The sequence below is a fragment of the Erinaceus europaeus genome, chromosome 21, assembly GCF_950295315.1.
Source record: "Erinaceus europaeus chromosome 21, mEriEur2.1, whole genome shotgun sequence".
Taxonomy (NCBI): domain Eukaryota; kingdom Metazoa; phylum Chordata; class Mammalia; order Eulipotyphla; family Erinaceidae; genus Erinaceus; species Erinaceus europaeus.
Genome location: NC_080182.1, coordinates 25,612,740 through 25,628,122, shown reverse-complemented (window position 1 = coordinate 25,628,122; position 15,383 = coordinate 25,612,740). Strand labels below are relative to the sequence as shown.

The window sequence follows — 15,383 nt, the reverse complement described above, 5'->3', positions numbered from 1 at the left end:
ATTGGACTCTCAAGCATGAGGTCCTGAGTTTGATCCCCGAAAGCACATGTACTAGAATGATACCTAGTTCTTTCTCTCTCCTATCTTTCTCATTAATAAATTAATAAAATATTTTTACAAAAAAAAGAAAAGAATTTACAAAGTAATGTTACTGCCAATCATCATCCTGTAGATTAGAAACTAAGGAGGAAAGAAAACTTACCAAAGTCTCTGTTAAAGAAGTGAACAGTGATGTTTAGACGGGACTATTTTAAGGCCCAAGGCACATTTCAAAGCAACTGCAAACAAAAGATAGCACTCTACCTGTATGCACACTTCCCATCAGCTGTTTTGGTTGTAATAGTAACATGAGCCACATGGCTTATGCTGGCTAGAGCCTAAGGAAAAAAAAGAAATGGAAAGAATAACTCACTGCTGGATCACTGCCTGTCAAATACTACTAAAGGGAAAAGTAATATAATTTCTTTCAATTCTGAAAAATCCCTTATGAGGACCTTTAGTATAAGAATAAAGTAAAATCTGGTTCTATTTTATGTGTGAAGCTTTTTTTTTTCCTTCCCCTTAGAATATGGCTTGATGGAAAGTGTCTTAGATGTTCACTCATGAGCTATGTTTCTGCAGACACTGCTAGCATTTTTTTTTTAAAAATGTAATCACCTTTATTTATATATTGTATAGAGACAGCCAGAAATCAAGAGGGGAAGGAGTGATAGAGGGGGAGAGAGACAGAGAGACACCTGCAACACTGCTTCACCACTCGTGAAGCTTTCCTCCTGCAAGTGGGGGGGGGGGAAATCGAACCCAGGTCTTTGTGCATTATAACATGTGCACTCAACCAGGTGTGCCACCACCCAGCCCCAACACTGCTAGCTTTTCTATCAAGTAAATGAGATAGTTCAGCTTCACACACTGGATTTATTCAAGCACAGTCAAACGGATCTTCCCCTCACGGTCACATAAACTATGTGTCAACAGCTATAAACCAGATTCAAGTACTCTGTGCACAGGTTTCTCTGCTGAGCTAACTTCATTGCATTCAACCCACATAGCAATTAAACAATGTTTACATCTGATAGTAGTGACCGACCTTAAAATGATAGAAATCAATGATCTGGAATTTCTTTTCCTCTTATTCTGATAACTGAAACTTACCTATAACCATTCTCTTCCCCTCCCCAATACACCACCTCACCCTCTTTGTCTTATCCAGGCTTTGGATAGAGACAGAAATCAAGAGGGGAAGGGGAAAGAGAGAGACACCTGCAGCACTACTTCACCACTGTGAAGATTTTCCCCTGTAGTCTCAGAACAGGGGTCCTTGCTCATTTTAACATGTGCACTCTGATAGACAGGACACTGCCCAGTCCCCACAGAGTTTACTCATAAAGATTTAAGATCCTATTTTAGTCTAAAAACATTATTTTCTTTAGCATATAATAATCATATAATGTGATTTATAAATATTTCAGCATCTATTGCAAAGATTTTTGAGAAAACACACTACCATTTTTATACTAAGAAAGTTAACAATTTCCCTGTTAATGCCATCTAATGACCAAGTCTGTGTTCAAATATCTGTCTCAACATTTTTTCTTGATTCTCCCAAATCAAGATAGAAGAAAGGTCATTGAATTGATTCACACAGCTGATACATCTCTTTTATTCTACGGGTCCTTGAATCCTCGTTATTTTTTCCTTACAATTTATTGGTTGAAAGGAGTAGGTCTTTTTTTTTTTTTTTTTTTTGCCTCCAGGATTACTGCCAGGCTCGGTACCTGCACTATGAATCCATTGCTCCTGGAGGTCATTTTTCCCCCATTTTGTTGCCCTTGTTGTCACTGTTGTTGGATAGGACAGAGAGAAATCGAGAGAGGAGGGGAGATACAGACGGGGAGAGAAAGATAGACACCTGCAGACCTGCTTCACCACTTATGAAGAAACCTCCCTGCAGGTGAGGAGCCAGGGGCTCAAATCAGGATCCTTAGACCGGTCTTTGCGCTATGTGCACTTAACCCACTGCACTACCACCTGATCCCCGAGAATGTCTTTTATCACACAGTCTCTAAATCTCACTATCAGTTCCATTCCCCCGCACCACCCATAACTGCTATCTATTGATACTTATACCTAACTATTGATCATAGTGACATTTAACTTTTGTACAGGAAAACATTATAGTGGTAATGCATTCGTCTATCAAGAAACAAAAAATATCTTGGGAGGCTGCTACAGAAAAAAATGGTTTATAAAGTATTATGAATATTTCTCAGTTTTGGAAAACTGAATCAAATTAAGTTTGTTCAGATTAGCATATAGCTAACAAGTAAAAGGCATCATTGCTGGTGTACCTCTATTGAGAAACATATACTGATGAAAGGCAGAAGTGTTATCACACGAAGACATTTTGCACACTCCCTCCGTCTTTAGCTTACCTCACCCCGAAAGCCATAGGTAGAAATATTAGCTAAATCTTCAAAGGATTGTAGTTTACTTGTAGTGAACCGTTCACACACAATAGTCAAATCATCTTTCTAGAAGATACAAAGAAATAAGCAAATAATTACTCAATTATTCCACATCTTGAATTTTTCTCTTTTTGACTGAAGAAATTCCTAAGAAGAGTTTTGACTGGGGCCCTAATCGGGGAGTCCTGAGATTCCCAAACAGACATGGCAGACCTAGACCTCAAATAAATCCCTCTCTCCATTGTTACTGGTCATCTCTATCAGGAATAACACAATAGACCCCTTTGTGGGCCCCCGTAGGACCTTGCCATCAAGTTGGATCAACAATGGCAGAGAATGTTCCATCCTCTGAAGGGAGCTGGACAATATACTCTATGCTACACCTGAAGAAGATAGGTCCTAAAATATTGTGTACTATTTTCTGTCAGGAATAAGCAACCTTCAGTCTTATGACATGTCCTGAAACTTGGAGTTTTCACTTCCCTGGACAGTGCACAGTATAGAATAGGCACTCAGTAGAGTTTCTGTATAACTTTTTTTTAAAAAAATATTTATTTATTCCTTTTTGTTGTCCTTGTTTTACTGTTGTAATTGATATCACTGCTGTTGGATAGGACAGAGAGAAATGGAGAGAGGATGGGAAGGCAGAGGGGGAGAGAAAGAGAGACACCTGCAGACCTGCTTCACCGCTTGTGAAGCAATTTCCCTCCAGGTGTGGAGCTGGGGGCTCAAACCAGGATTCTTACGCCGGTCCTTGCACTTGGCACCATGTGCGCTTAACCCACTGCGCTACCACCCATCTCCCTCTATATAACTTATATATGCATATACACATATACTTAGGTTACTTTTTAAATACTTTTATTTATTATTGTATAGAGATAGAGAACTTGAGAAGAGAGAGACAGAGACACTTGCAGTCTTGCTTCACCATTCATGAAGCTTTCCTCCCACAAGTGGGGACCAGGGGCTTGAACCTGGGTCCTTGTGCAGTTATGTGAGCAATTAACCAGATGTGTCCCTACACATATACTTATGTAAATTGTCTTTGTTTGTTTGTTTGGAGGTTTACAGCTGACACCCACTTTTCTCTCCCTGTTTCTAATTTCCTTTAAACATTGTATGAGAGTTCTAAACTTTAAAACCCCTGGCATGCCCGATAAAATCAAACCAAGAAACTACTGGTTAGGCAGAATGAAATCCACTGTAAAAAAATTTTCAGTCAAAAGTTGCATCCACAGAAATCTAGTGTTTCCACAACAGGAAACAGTTCTGCCAGTTGCTACAGCAAATGAAGCACACTATCACTGCGCTCCTCTGAGGTTTACTTACTCTGATCCCAGTGCCATTGTCTTGGATCTGAATCAACTTTAAGCCTCCTTCTTTAACCACCACTTGAATATTTGTGGACTTTGCATCTAAACTGGTGAGTAAAACAGAAAAAAATTATCCATCTGCAACTACCCATATTTGAGTCAAGAAATAAAAATGAATTCTAGATAAATACAAAACTATTTGATTTAACTATATTTTTCTTTTGTCTTACAGATTCTGTGACTGCATCTATTGCTTCACATGTGTGAGGAAAGGGAATAGAAACAAGAAACATTGAGAACCATCTGTGTTTCGTTAGGAAAGAAAACTGAATTAGGGGCTGGGCAGTGGGTGACACACCTGGTTAAGTGCACACATCACAGTGCACAAGGACCCCAGTTCAAGTCTCCACCAAAAGGGGAAGCTTCTTGAGCAGTTAAACAGTGCTGTGGGTTTCTCCTTCTCTATCTGCCCCTTCCCCCTTGATTTCTCTGTCTCTATTCACTACATTTTTTTTCATATTCGCTTGTATATGAACACAGAAATGACAGCCTCTCTATTATGAAAGCTGCTGGATGTTAATTTCCCCCTGTGTCTCAGTGATAGAAACTGAGGAACATGGCTTCTGTCCGGGCACTGGGTCATGTGACCCTGCATTAATTGCTTCTCTTTACAGGTAGTTGTTGCCCAGCAAAGAACGTGTTTCCTTATTTCTCTACTTTAGTTTTATATGTTTTTCTTTTAATTTCTTTATTGGGGGATCAATGTTTTACATTCGACAGTGAATACAATAGTTTGTACATGTATAACATTTCTCAGTTTTCCACATAAGAATACAACCCCCACTAGGTCCTCTGTCATCCTTTTTGGATCTGTACTCTCCACCCCCCCCCCATCCACTCCAGTGTCTTTTACTTTGGTGCAATACACCAACCACTAAATACATTTTTAATTGATTTAGAAAATAGGAAATTACATTAGAAAAGGGATCCTTTTAGCTCATGCCTTTCTTTCTCAACTAATATGACCATTTCCTACTTTATTCAGGTTCAAATTTTAATAGAATGTTCATTAAAAAACAAATTCTGAATGCTTTTCTCTACTACTCCCTTTTCTGAAAGAAAATATGTTTACATTGTGGTAAGAAAAAAAAAAGGCAATGTGGAAAGTACTCTAAGATGCCAAGGAATTCTTTCTACCTTCAAGTAATATACTGAGCACAGAGTACTTGCTACAAAAAGCAAATTTCAGTTTGACGCTGCATGAGAAAGAGAAGTTAACTCCTGTTCATTCAGAACATCACTCATTCAGATAGTTGCTTAAACATTAAAGACTATTTTTGGGGCCAGGTGGTGGCACCTGGCTAAGCACACAATGTGCAAGGACCCAAGTTCAAGCCCCCAGTCCCCACCTACAGGGGGAGAGCTTTATGAGTGGTTAGGCAGTGCTGCCAGTCACTCTCTCTCTCTCTCTCCTTCTCCCCCTTCCCTCAATTCCTGGGTGCCTTCATCCAATAAATAAATAATTTTAAAAGACTTACTATTAGGATTTCCTCAACTGAAGTTGTACTATCCTATCTTGACTTAACCTCTACCTTACTGACTAATTAAAAGCTACCAAGCTAACATTTCATTTCAACAGTATTCTAACAGTGCTGTAACCCTTACCAGGTGTTCATGGGGTGCACGAAAGTCATTAGCACCGATAAGAATCTGAGGGTTGTGTTACAGCATTTGCCATCTTTGGCAGTTTACTGTCGCCATCCACATTTCTTTCCATTTTTAAAAAATCTGTTCTACACTGTATGGCAGCTCTGGAATCTATGGCATACCCCACAAAAATCACCTTATAGCAACACATCCCTTTCAAAGAAGTGTAATAAGCAGGAAAACATTTAAATTGAGGGTCATTAATTTGCTAACATGTCACAGGCTAAGCACAAAATCTAACGGCCTAAAGTTCCAATTTATTAACAATAAAAATGACTTGTATCCTTGAACGTGTATAACTTACTAAGCAAGACACTGATAGTATGGTATGCTGAATGACTATTTTTCTCACGGAAAACCTTCATACATTTCAAGTTTTTGCACCGCGTATGTAATTTCAGAAGCATTTCCCACAGATGATGGGCACCATTAAAGCAACACTATGCAGCACCTTGCCCTTGCCCTTCCCGGATTAGAAACGTCTCGCTAGGCTGGGAGTATGGATCGACCTGCCAACGCCCATGTTCAGCGGGGAAGCAATTACAGAAGCCAGACCCTGCACCCCATAATGACCCTGGTCCATGCTCCCAGAGGGATAAAGAATAGGAAAACTAGCAAGAGAGGGGATGGGGTGCGGAATTATGGTGGTGGGCACTGTGTGGAAATGGACCCCTCTTATCCTATGGCCTTGTCAATATTTTCATCTTATAAAAAAAAAATTATATAAATTAAAAAAAGAAACGTCTCGCGTGAGTACGCATGAACACGTGGTACACGGGAAGAGAGAAGTTGGCCCCCCCCATCGTCCGTGCTGGCCGTTGTGGGCATTCGCAAAGCCCGCCTCCGCCCAGGGCTAGGAGGCATGATCCTTAAGTCTCAGCCTACGAGGAAGCCCGGCCAGACTCTCTCCGTACCAGTTCTCTAGCATCTCCTTGATTGCATTAGCCGGCCGCTGGATAACTTCCCCCGCCGCGATGCGGTTCACCACTGTCTCATCCAGCCTCCGGATAACACCCGCTACGAAAGCCATTTTGGCGCCAGTGAGTCCAAGCTACGTCATGACGCTCGCCGGAAATGTCACCACCCAGCCAATCACTTTTGAGCTTAGTGCTCGCGAACCAGTCGGTTCCACCCTCCAGCCGCTAGCGCGCTTCTGAGCTAGGGAGCTCTTGGTTGGACAGCTTGCATGTCAGTCAAGTTCCTTCATTCCGGGGTTCCGTTGGCTCTGGGTCCCTCCCTGAGGCAGCCTCCTCCCCGCCTACAGCGAGAAGCTATGCGCCTGCGCACGAGAAATCACTGTCCGTTCTTCTTACTGGCTGGTGACGAAATCTCCAGCCAATAAGAAAGGAGGTTTCATAGCCGTAGCTTGGCGTCTCCTGCTGGGGTGATCTGGCGCAGAGCGGAGGAGGTGCTTGGCCCGGGCTCCCGCTCCTCCCCTCTCCCTGCGGCCTCCGGGAGGTCGAGCCTGCTTCGGTGGCTTCCAGTAATATGTGGATGTCGCCCAAGAGGAGCAAAATGGAAGTCGATGAGACCGAGGTTTTCCGGCCCGAGTGGACCCAGCGTTACCTGGTGGTGGAGCCTCCCGAGGGCGAAGGGGCCTTGTGCCTCGTGTGCCGCCGCCTCATCGTCGCCACCCGCGAACGCGACGTCAGGCGCCACTACGAGGCCGAGCACGACCACTACGAGCGGTACGTGGAGGAGGGCGAGCGCGCGGCCCTGGTGGAGCGGCTGCGCCAGGGCGAGGTCCCCGAGGTGGCCCAGCTCACCCCCGAGGAGCGAGCGGCTCGGGCAGGCCTCGGACTCGCCCGCCTCTTGGCCTTGAAGGGTCGCGGTTGGGGCGAGGGGGACTTCGTAACCCAGTGCATGGAGGTGATGCTGAGAGACGTGCTGCCCGATCACGTCAGCGTCCTGGACGGCATCGATCTGTCCCCGGAGATCACCCGGCAGAGGGTCCTGAATATCGACAAGAACCTTCGCAGCCAGCTGTTTGACCGGGCCAAGGACTTTAAAGCCTACTCTCTGGCCCTGGACGATCAGGCTTTTGTGGCCTATGAGAATTACCTCCTGGTCTTCATCCGCGGCGTGAATCAAGAACTGGAGGTGCAAGAAGAGCTGCTGACCATCATCAACCTGACTCATCACTTCAGTGTCGGGGCCCTCATGGCGGCGATTCTCGAGGCCCTCCAGACGGCCGGGCTGAGCCTGCAGCGAATGGTCGGGCTGACCACGACCCACACGCTCAGGATGATTGGGGAGAACTCCGGACTGGTCTCCTACATGAGAGAAAAGGCCGTCAGCCCCAACTGTTGGAACGTGATCCACTATTCAGGATTTCACCACTTGGAGTTACTGAGCTCCTACGACGTGGACGTGAATCAGATCGTCAACACCATATCGGAGTGGATAGTTCTGATTAAGACCAGAGGAGTCCGACGCCCCGAATTTCAGGGGTTGCTGACTGAATCCGAATCAGAGCACGGTGAAAGGGTTAATGGACGGTGTCTGAATAATTGGCTCCGAAAAGGGAAGACTTTGAAACTAATCTTTTCCCTAAGAAAAGAGATCGAGGCGTTCTTGGTTTCCATTGGGGCCACCACGGTCCATTTCACAGACAAGCAGTGGCTTTGCGACTTTGGCTTCTTGGTGGACATCATGGACCACCTTCGGGAACTCAGTGAACTACTGGGAGTGAGTAAAGTCTTTGCTGCTACTGCCTTTGACCATATTTGTACCTTTGAACTTAAGCTGAATTTACTGCAGAGACACATCGAGGAGAAAAACCTAACCCACTTCGATGCCTTCAGAGAAGTTGTGGATGAGCTTCAACAGAATCTTCAGGAAGATGAGAAGGTATTTGATCCTGATAGATATCAAGTGGTAATCTGTCGCCTGCAGAAAGAATTTGAGAGACATTTCAAGGACCTCCGCTTCATTAAAAAGGACTTAGAGCTTTTTGCAAACCCATTTAACTTTAAACCTGAATACGCACCTATTTCAGTAAGGATGGAGCTGACCAAACTTCAGGCGAATACTGACCTTTGGAATGAATACAGAGTTAAAGACTTAGGGCGATTCTATGCGGGATTGTCTGCTGATTCTTACCCAATTATCAAAGGCGTTGCCTGCAAGGTGGCATCCTTATTTGATAGTAACCAGATTTGTGAAAAGGCTTTTTCCTATTTAACTCGAAACCAACACACTCTGAGCCAACCACTGACAGATGATCATCTCCATGCCCTGTTTAGAATTGCCACAACTGAAATAGAACCACACTGGGATGATCTTGTGAGAGGAAGGAATGAGTCCAACTCCTAAGTCTATGTAGTGCCACATTGATGCACTCAACAAGAATCCAGTTCTAAAGTCAAAATGTTTTTTTTTTCTCAAGTTTACTAATTTAGATTGTGCAAAAGCACCAGGTTTATTCATATAAATTGATCAGAACTCAGATTCTTCTGAGTGATCTATATATTTTTTTCATCTCAAGAAGCAGCATAGGACTGAAACACGAGAACACCTTTTAGAAAACTTAATGATTGTAGTCATTTAACGATATAGTTGTTTTTAAAGCTACTTAGTGCCCGTAGGTGATTGAATTAGAAGTCTGTTTATAAGGTGTTCTGAAGAAAGTTTAACTCTTACTTTAACTAATGGTTAAATTATACTTTAAAACGATCCACTCTTTCAATGTATGTTTGAATCAGTCTACAGAAACTTACAGATCAAGTTGAGAAGTTTCTGAAAAGGAAGAGCATACATATAAAGGAGGTGTTTTGTCTGTTAAAATGTTTGGGACTTTTTTCAATTAACATTTCTGAGTTTGAAGTAATTGTTGACAGATTTCCCCCCTCTCCCCTCCCCCCAGTGATAATGATAGTACTGAGAAAGTAACCAAATACAGTTTTAGTCAGAGGAGCAAGAATTAAGTTTTAAGTTGCTGGTTTAGAGGCTTTCTGCTCTTTGGAAATCAGACTGACCAACCACTGGAGATTTCCCCTGCATTTTTCACAATTGGGAGCTGCTTTTGCAGCTGGCCTATAAAGGACCTTGGTAAGTATAGACTCTTAATGGTTGCTCATTAATAATTCTTCACTCTACTCTAGACAGAGTCTGACTGTCAAAAAGAATGAGGGAAGAAAGATTTTTGCAATCCAGGGTCAGGAGGTGTGAGATATCTTTAGCTTATTTGTCCTAAAAGCATGGGTGTTAGTTACTGCTTCATAAAGAAGTCTTGCCTAAAGAAAACTGTTTACTTTAATGTGATATAGTACTGGTTTTTGTTAGCTCCTAAAAATGGACTTATTTCAGAATTTGAAAGTGTCCCACACATGTCTGTGATTGATGGTGCACAAGCAGAAATATTTAACTTACAGCAAGCAGCTTTATTCACAGATTGTAGCAATTCCAGGTTTCTCATGAGACATCTGCTTTGTGCTGAACAGAAACTTCTGTTGACTATGAAAAGGAAATCTTAACAATAAAGACAAATTTAAGCGAGTTAAAAACAGGATCCAATTTACAGATTCCCTTAGTTGGAGACTGTTGTGCTAAACTGTCTTAATCATTGTGGCATTGTTTTATGGTTTCTAATTGAGCAAATTTAAGGAACCAGAATGCAATTAAGAAATTATCTGAGCAATCAAACAAAATAGATGCCATAAAAGCCAAAATTGTGTAAGTGGTTCTCAACCAGAGGCAGTAACTCCTCTTTCTAGAGGATGTTAGGTTTTGGTTTTCACGTTTTCTGAGGGGAAGGATTCTGCTTGCCTGTAAATTAAGTCTAAAGGGCCTCTTTGAAGCCTGGCACATAGATTATTTCTCCCAGAGTGCCAGTAGACACCCCCCCCCCCCCATGTAGACCGTCATTATTTTGAGGAACAGAGCAGATTGCTCGTAGAAACAACACTGGAAGGACAAGTTGGGCAAACTGACAATACTTGATAGAGGGAGGCTAGTTCCAACATTCCAAGTTTTTTTTTTCTTTTTGCTAAAGTATGGTACAAGCTTTGATAGGCTCCAGTAGCTAACAGTTAAACTGAGCCTGGTTAAAGGCTGTACTCCATTAAATTGATACATAATAAGGACAGAAAAATAAGTGTTATATTATCAGGCTATTTAATTATGGTAAAGTTCAGATTTTTTATTTGTAGGGAATCTGACCTATCTGGAAAAAAAACAAATAGTGGGAAATCAACCACTCCCACCCTTAAACACACACACACACGTTCAGATTTTTTATTTGTAGGGAATCTGAGCTATCTGGAAAAAAACATAAATAGTAGTGGGAAATCAACCACTCCCACCCTTAAACACACACACACACACACCCCTAGCTAAAATTACACACACACACCTAGCTAATTTCCTAATAGCTTGGAGCATTCTCTTTTGTGAAAGAATGGTTGAAAGACCAGAAAGCTGTCCAGTTCCTCAAATATTGATGCCGTGTACATTTTGTGAAGTTCTAGTATATATTTTTGTTTAAATTTAAAAAAAAAAACTAGTTTGCATCATGTAGTCACTGGGTGGGGGGTGGAGGTGGGATGCATATAAACCAAGGATTTAAAATCAGCTCTGAACAATAGAAATTTGCTATAAACTAGTCTTGTTTGTAAAAAAGTGTGTTTCCTAGTTTTCTGTATTATGTAATTCTGTAACTGCATGGCAGTTTCTTTCTTTTTTATAAAGTAGTTGTTACTGGTCTTGTTCTATCAGTGGATAGTTAAAATAAGTACTATTTTTTAAAACTCTGTATCTCTTATTCTAGTTTTCTGAAAAGATTTGTCTGTCTGCTCATCTCCCATATTGCGGCTCAACCTGTTACACCTTGCTCACTAAGTTCTTGTCAGTAGTCGGAACCTTTTTTGACCCCACTCTCTCTTGTTTCCTTTGACTTGAGGGAGTTCACATTTCCAGGTCCTCAGTCTTCATTTCAGGCACCTCTTTGCCTTAATTATGTGCATCCTTGAGAGCTTACAAATTTGTTTTAGGTCATCGTATTCTGCAGCATTCCCTTCACTGATCTCATGTCCCCTGACTTCACTAACCCATGGCTTCATTTACCATCTGTATCAAATGACTCTCAGATTCATATCTCCTTCCTAGACCTTTCCAAACTCCGATCTAGTTGACAGCTTCAGTCCACTTTACTGACTCCTGGGCCCTGCAGGAAGTCGTGGATCTTGCCACACACTTACTGCTCCCACCCCCCAACCTACTCTTCCTTTCTGTCCTCTTTTCAGTAAAAAGTACTGTTACTATCAGCCATTCAGCTAGCCTTGCCTGAACCTCAGACTAAGTATCCGTGACTCTTTCCTTGTCTCTCATAGCCACTCACAGAAACCTTTCTGGTAAAGTCTACTGTCTAAATTGTTTTCAATTCTCAAGTGCTGCTTTCCTGATTCAGACCGTTAGCCTGTCTTAAAGTAGACCAATGGTCTCATTAGTCTTTCTTTGGTTTTGAGCCTATCTCTAAAAGACATATTTGGCTATTATCAACTCAACTGTTTTCACCATTGTTCTTAAGCTAAGATACACATTTCAGTTCATCTTTAATGTATATACGGTTTCCTTGAAGCGTTCACAGATGCCCTCTATCTTAGCTGCCCTATAGTGTGCATTATCTACTGCACACATCATGGTCATTTCTTCTGACTCTACCAAATTTATAAGGGCAGGGACCATATAAGCCTTGCTCACTGTTACATTTCAAGTACTTAGGACAGTGTTGAGCAGAGTTCAGTAAATACTGGAATGAATAAATTTTTGTATCATATTTTACAGTCACTGAAGCCCTTTCACAGTCTCATTTGACCTTCACAGTGGTCCTGGCCTTGGACTGCTTAGTGGGTATTTTTTCCTTAAAGTATTACAAATTAAGAAAGGATTCCAACTTCTGTATGACTCGGGACCTTATTGTATTCCCAGAATTTGACTCGGTTTTTGACATGTGGCTTAACACTTATTTTATGAATGGTGAGGAAACATTGCAATTTACTGTAGTAAACATAGTAGGAAGGTTTGGATTCAAACCCAGGTGGATTTACAGAAATCTAATATAAAATCTAATTTTCAAAGGCAGACTTCCAAATAAAACTGGATAGAAAAAAAATGGATTGACAGCTCTTTAGTGAATTACAGTGCTTTAATAATTAAAGAATTCAACTCACTATTAAGACACTGCCTCCTAAGAGTTAATATCCTTTTATTTATTTATTTTTCTTTGTTAAGCATCATCCCTAGTTGGAAATGGCATACTATTTACTTCCTACTTTCCTTTACAGATGATTTGTGGTTCTTCTGGGACTTGAAAGTAAGTAATTTTAAATAAACTTTAGAAGTTACTCAGCCGTCCTGGTCACTTGCTTTCCTACCTGCAGACTATCTTCATCACCAACCCAAGGAAGATGGCTCCCAAGTGACAGCTAGTCTGTGTAAACCTTTTTAGATTTGCTTGATCTCTTTATTTTCTTGCTCAAATGCCTGTCAGCTTAATTTCTGGGTAACTGGAGTTTTCAGGCTTCTTGGTAGAACTGTATTCTGACTTAGTCCTTTAAGCTCTTACTTCGATTTTGTCCATTAAAAGGGACTAGCTAGTGTTACACTCTTGGTTAAACACTCACTCTGAGGTACATTAACTCATTCAAATGTCTTAGCAGTAACAATGCTAGTTGTCCTGACATGCGATCCCTGCTGCAAAGGTGGGTTTTTAATCAATCTTTAGATTAATTAAAGAGTTTCTCTATTTTGTCTTTATAATTGAGAAGTGGCCTCATCCTAACCAATATTTGAACTTACAGTTTCTCTGTTCCTTTGCATTTCTGCTTGTAAATTGATGATTAGTTACTCTCTGTTTATTAAAAGCAGTCTGTAGCAGTTGTAAGATAGTTTATTTTCTCTCTCTTATCTCTCTTACTTTCTAGTTAAGGGTAGGTTATCTGTCTTCCAAGTTCGTTCATGGGACAGTCTGACCCACTTGATAACATGAATCGCCACTTCAAAGTTACTTTCTTCATCCTCCAGTAGCAGTTTCCCTAGTGCCTGCCAACAAGGCCAGTGTCTGGCTTCTAGGATGTTTGAGAACAGTTTAGGTATCAGAATGGGCCAGGTTGTCATGCAGCCGTAGCCACACAATCTCAATGTCTCACACAGCTTTTCCTCTAGCTCCTTGTCCAGGGGGTTGGCTCTAGGTCCAGAATCAAGTCATTAACCCCACAGGTGAAACCTGTTGTGTCTGTTTTCATAAAGGAAGTTGTTGGAAGGTAGCCTTGCCCGTATATTTTCTTTTAGCTTACTATTTTTACCCTGTAATGGCAGAATCTGATCATTCTGGCAGTGTTTGATTGGCAAAAGCAAAAGTACTTAACATGGCCTTGTACAGACAAAGTTCATTGATGTCTGCTGTTAGTAGTACTCATCCTGGGACCCAGGCTGACCATGCCATTTAGGATGTTGCTCCTCATTTTGGGAAAAGAAAAAAATATAAAATAAGTTATATTCCCTTAAAGCACTTTAATTAGCCAAAGCATATCACATGGCCACACCAAAGTTCCAGGAGGCGTGTAATCTTTCCAAGTGTCAGGAAGAAAAACCAGTATTTGGAAGACAATGCTGATTCATAGTTATATCTAGTTCTATCCCTCTTTATAAAATTTCTTTAGAAACATTTTTATTGAGGTAAAATTTACATTACGCATGTAAATATTAAGTGTATACCTCTAAATTTTTATATATGCCCTTATCATCATCACCCAGATTTAAAAAAATGAACATTTCTATATCAGTAGGTGTCCTTATGCCATTCTCACACGTACTTAACCACTATTCTGACTTTTTGTCACTATAGATTTATTTGACCTGTTTTATAACTTTGTGTAAGTGCTAAGAGTTAACATGTACTCTTGTCTTGTTCAGCTTGTCTGTGAGTCATCCATGTTGCATGTAGCAGCAGTTCATTTTTTACTTCTGTATAGTGTGTCATGTATGACTACCACAATTTATGAATCTGTTTCTATTGATCAAAATTTTGGTTGTATCCAGTTTGTGGTTATGAATAAAGTTGCTATGAACATTTTTGTGTTTGTCTTATTGGATTCGACTGACCCACATCCCTTAGAATTTATAGAACTGGACATTGATTGTTCACAGGAAGCCCAGTTATTCTGTTTTCTGGGTCTCAGAGAGGTGACTAAAATTATACCACAGGACCTTAGGAGACAAAATCAGATGGATTCAGAGAAAATAGAACCAGCACAAATTTATGTTACTCTCTTTACCATGTGGCCTTCTTGAATTCATTTCTGTTATTACTTGTTTGCCCAGTAAAAGACTCCAGAATCCTCATATTTTTGCCCTGTGGTTCTGGTTGATAATAGCTGAATCAGGGTGCCAGCGCTTACACATAAATACCCTTGAAATCTAAAATACTGTGAGTTCCAATGCCTTTATATTAGAAAAATGTTTACATTTGCTATGCGTTCTGAAACTTGAAATAGTACACGTTTCTAGAGAGTTTGAAAAAAATGATTTGAAAAGAATAGGGTTGGTGCCTCTTGTGGTAGTTCTTTGATAGTTTTCCAACTTCTGTCTCCTGCATATTGAATTAGTTTACATTTTGTTTTTCACTAATCTTCCTGGGAAATTTCAGATTTTCAGAAGTATAGAACTAACTATGCTTTATCACCTATACCCTCTCTACCTTTTTTTAATTGAGGGGATCGATGCTTTACAGTACAATCATTGACAAATGCATACAGTCTCATTATATAATAGGCTCCCAGATTCCTTTCCACCTTGTCTTTCACCCCACCCCCTGCTTTTTTAAAAATGTTATAGAGAGAAACTGAGGGAAGGGGGAAACAGAGAGAGAGAGAGAGAGAGCCAGCTGCAGCCCTGC

General features: G+C 41.0%; 2 protein-coding genes across 6 annotated transcripts in view; one reads left to right on the top strand and one right to left on the bottom strand.

The window, feature by feature from the left end:
- MLH1 (mutL homolog 1) overlaps positions 1-6,808 on the bottom strand; it is a 38,017-nt gene extending 31,209 nt beyond the window's left edge. For 3 of the 5 annotated variants that reach the window (XM_060180572.1, XM_007517050.3, XM_060180573.1), the window contains exons 1-4: positions 6,403-6,808; positions 3,798-3,888; positions 2,433-2,531; positions 304-377 (exon numbers count right to left, since the gene is read on the bottom strand). In XM_060180572.1, the coding sequence (XP_060036555.1) occupies positions 304-377; positions 2,433-2,531; positions 3,798-3,888; positions 6,403-6,518 (380 nt within the window). In that variant the 5' untranslated portion in view covers positions 6,519-6,808. Of the gene's footprint in view, positions 1-303; positions 378-2,432; positions 2,532-3,797; positions 3,889-6,402 lie in introns of those variants that run through there. The other 2 variants (XM_060180575.1, XM_060180574.1) reach the window with 2 other exon arrangements.
- A 47-nt stretch (positions 6,809-6,855) lies between these two features.
- EPM2AIP1 (EPM2A interacting protein 1) lies at positions 6,856-14,560 on the top strand. Its single transcript, XM_007517113.3, has 2 exons — positions 6,856-9,538; positions 12,772-14,560. Exon 1 carries the CDS (start codon positions 6,977-6,979, stop codon positions 8,801-8,803), a length of 1,827 nt encoding a protein of 608 aa, XP_007517175.1. The 5' UTR covers positions 6,856-6,976; the 3' UTR covers positions 8,804-9,538; positions 12,772-14,560.
- The last annotated feature ends 823 nt before the right edge of the window (positions 14,561-15,383 follow it).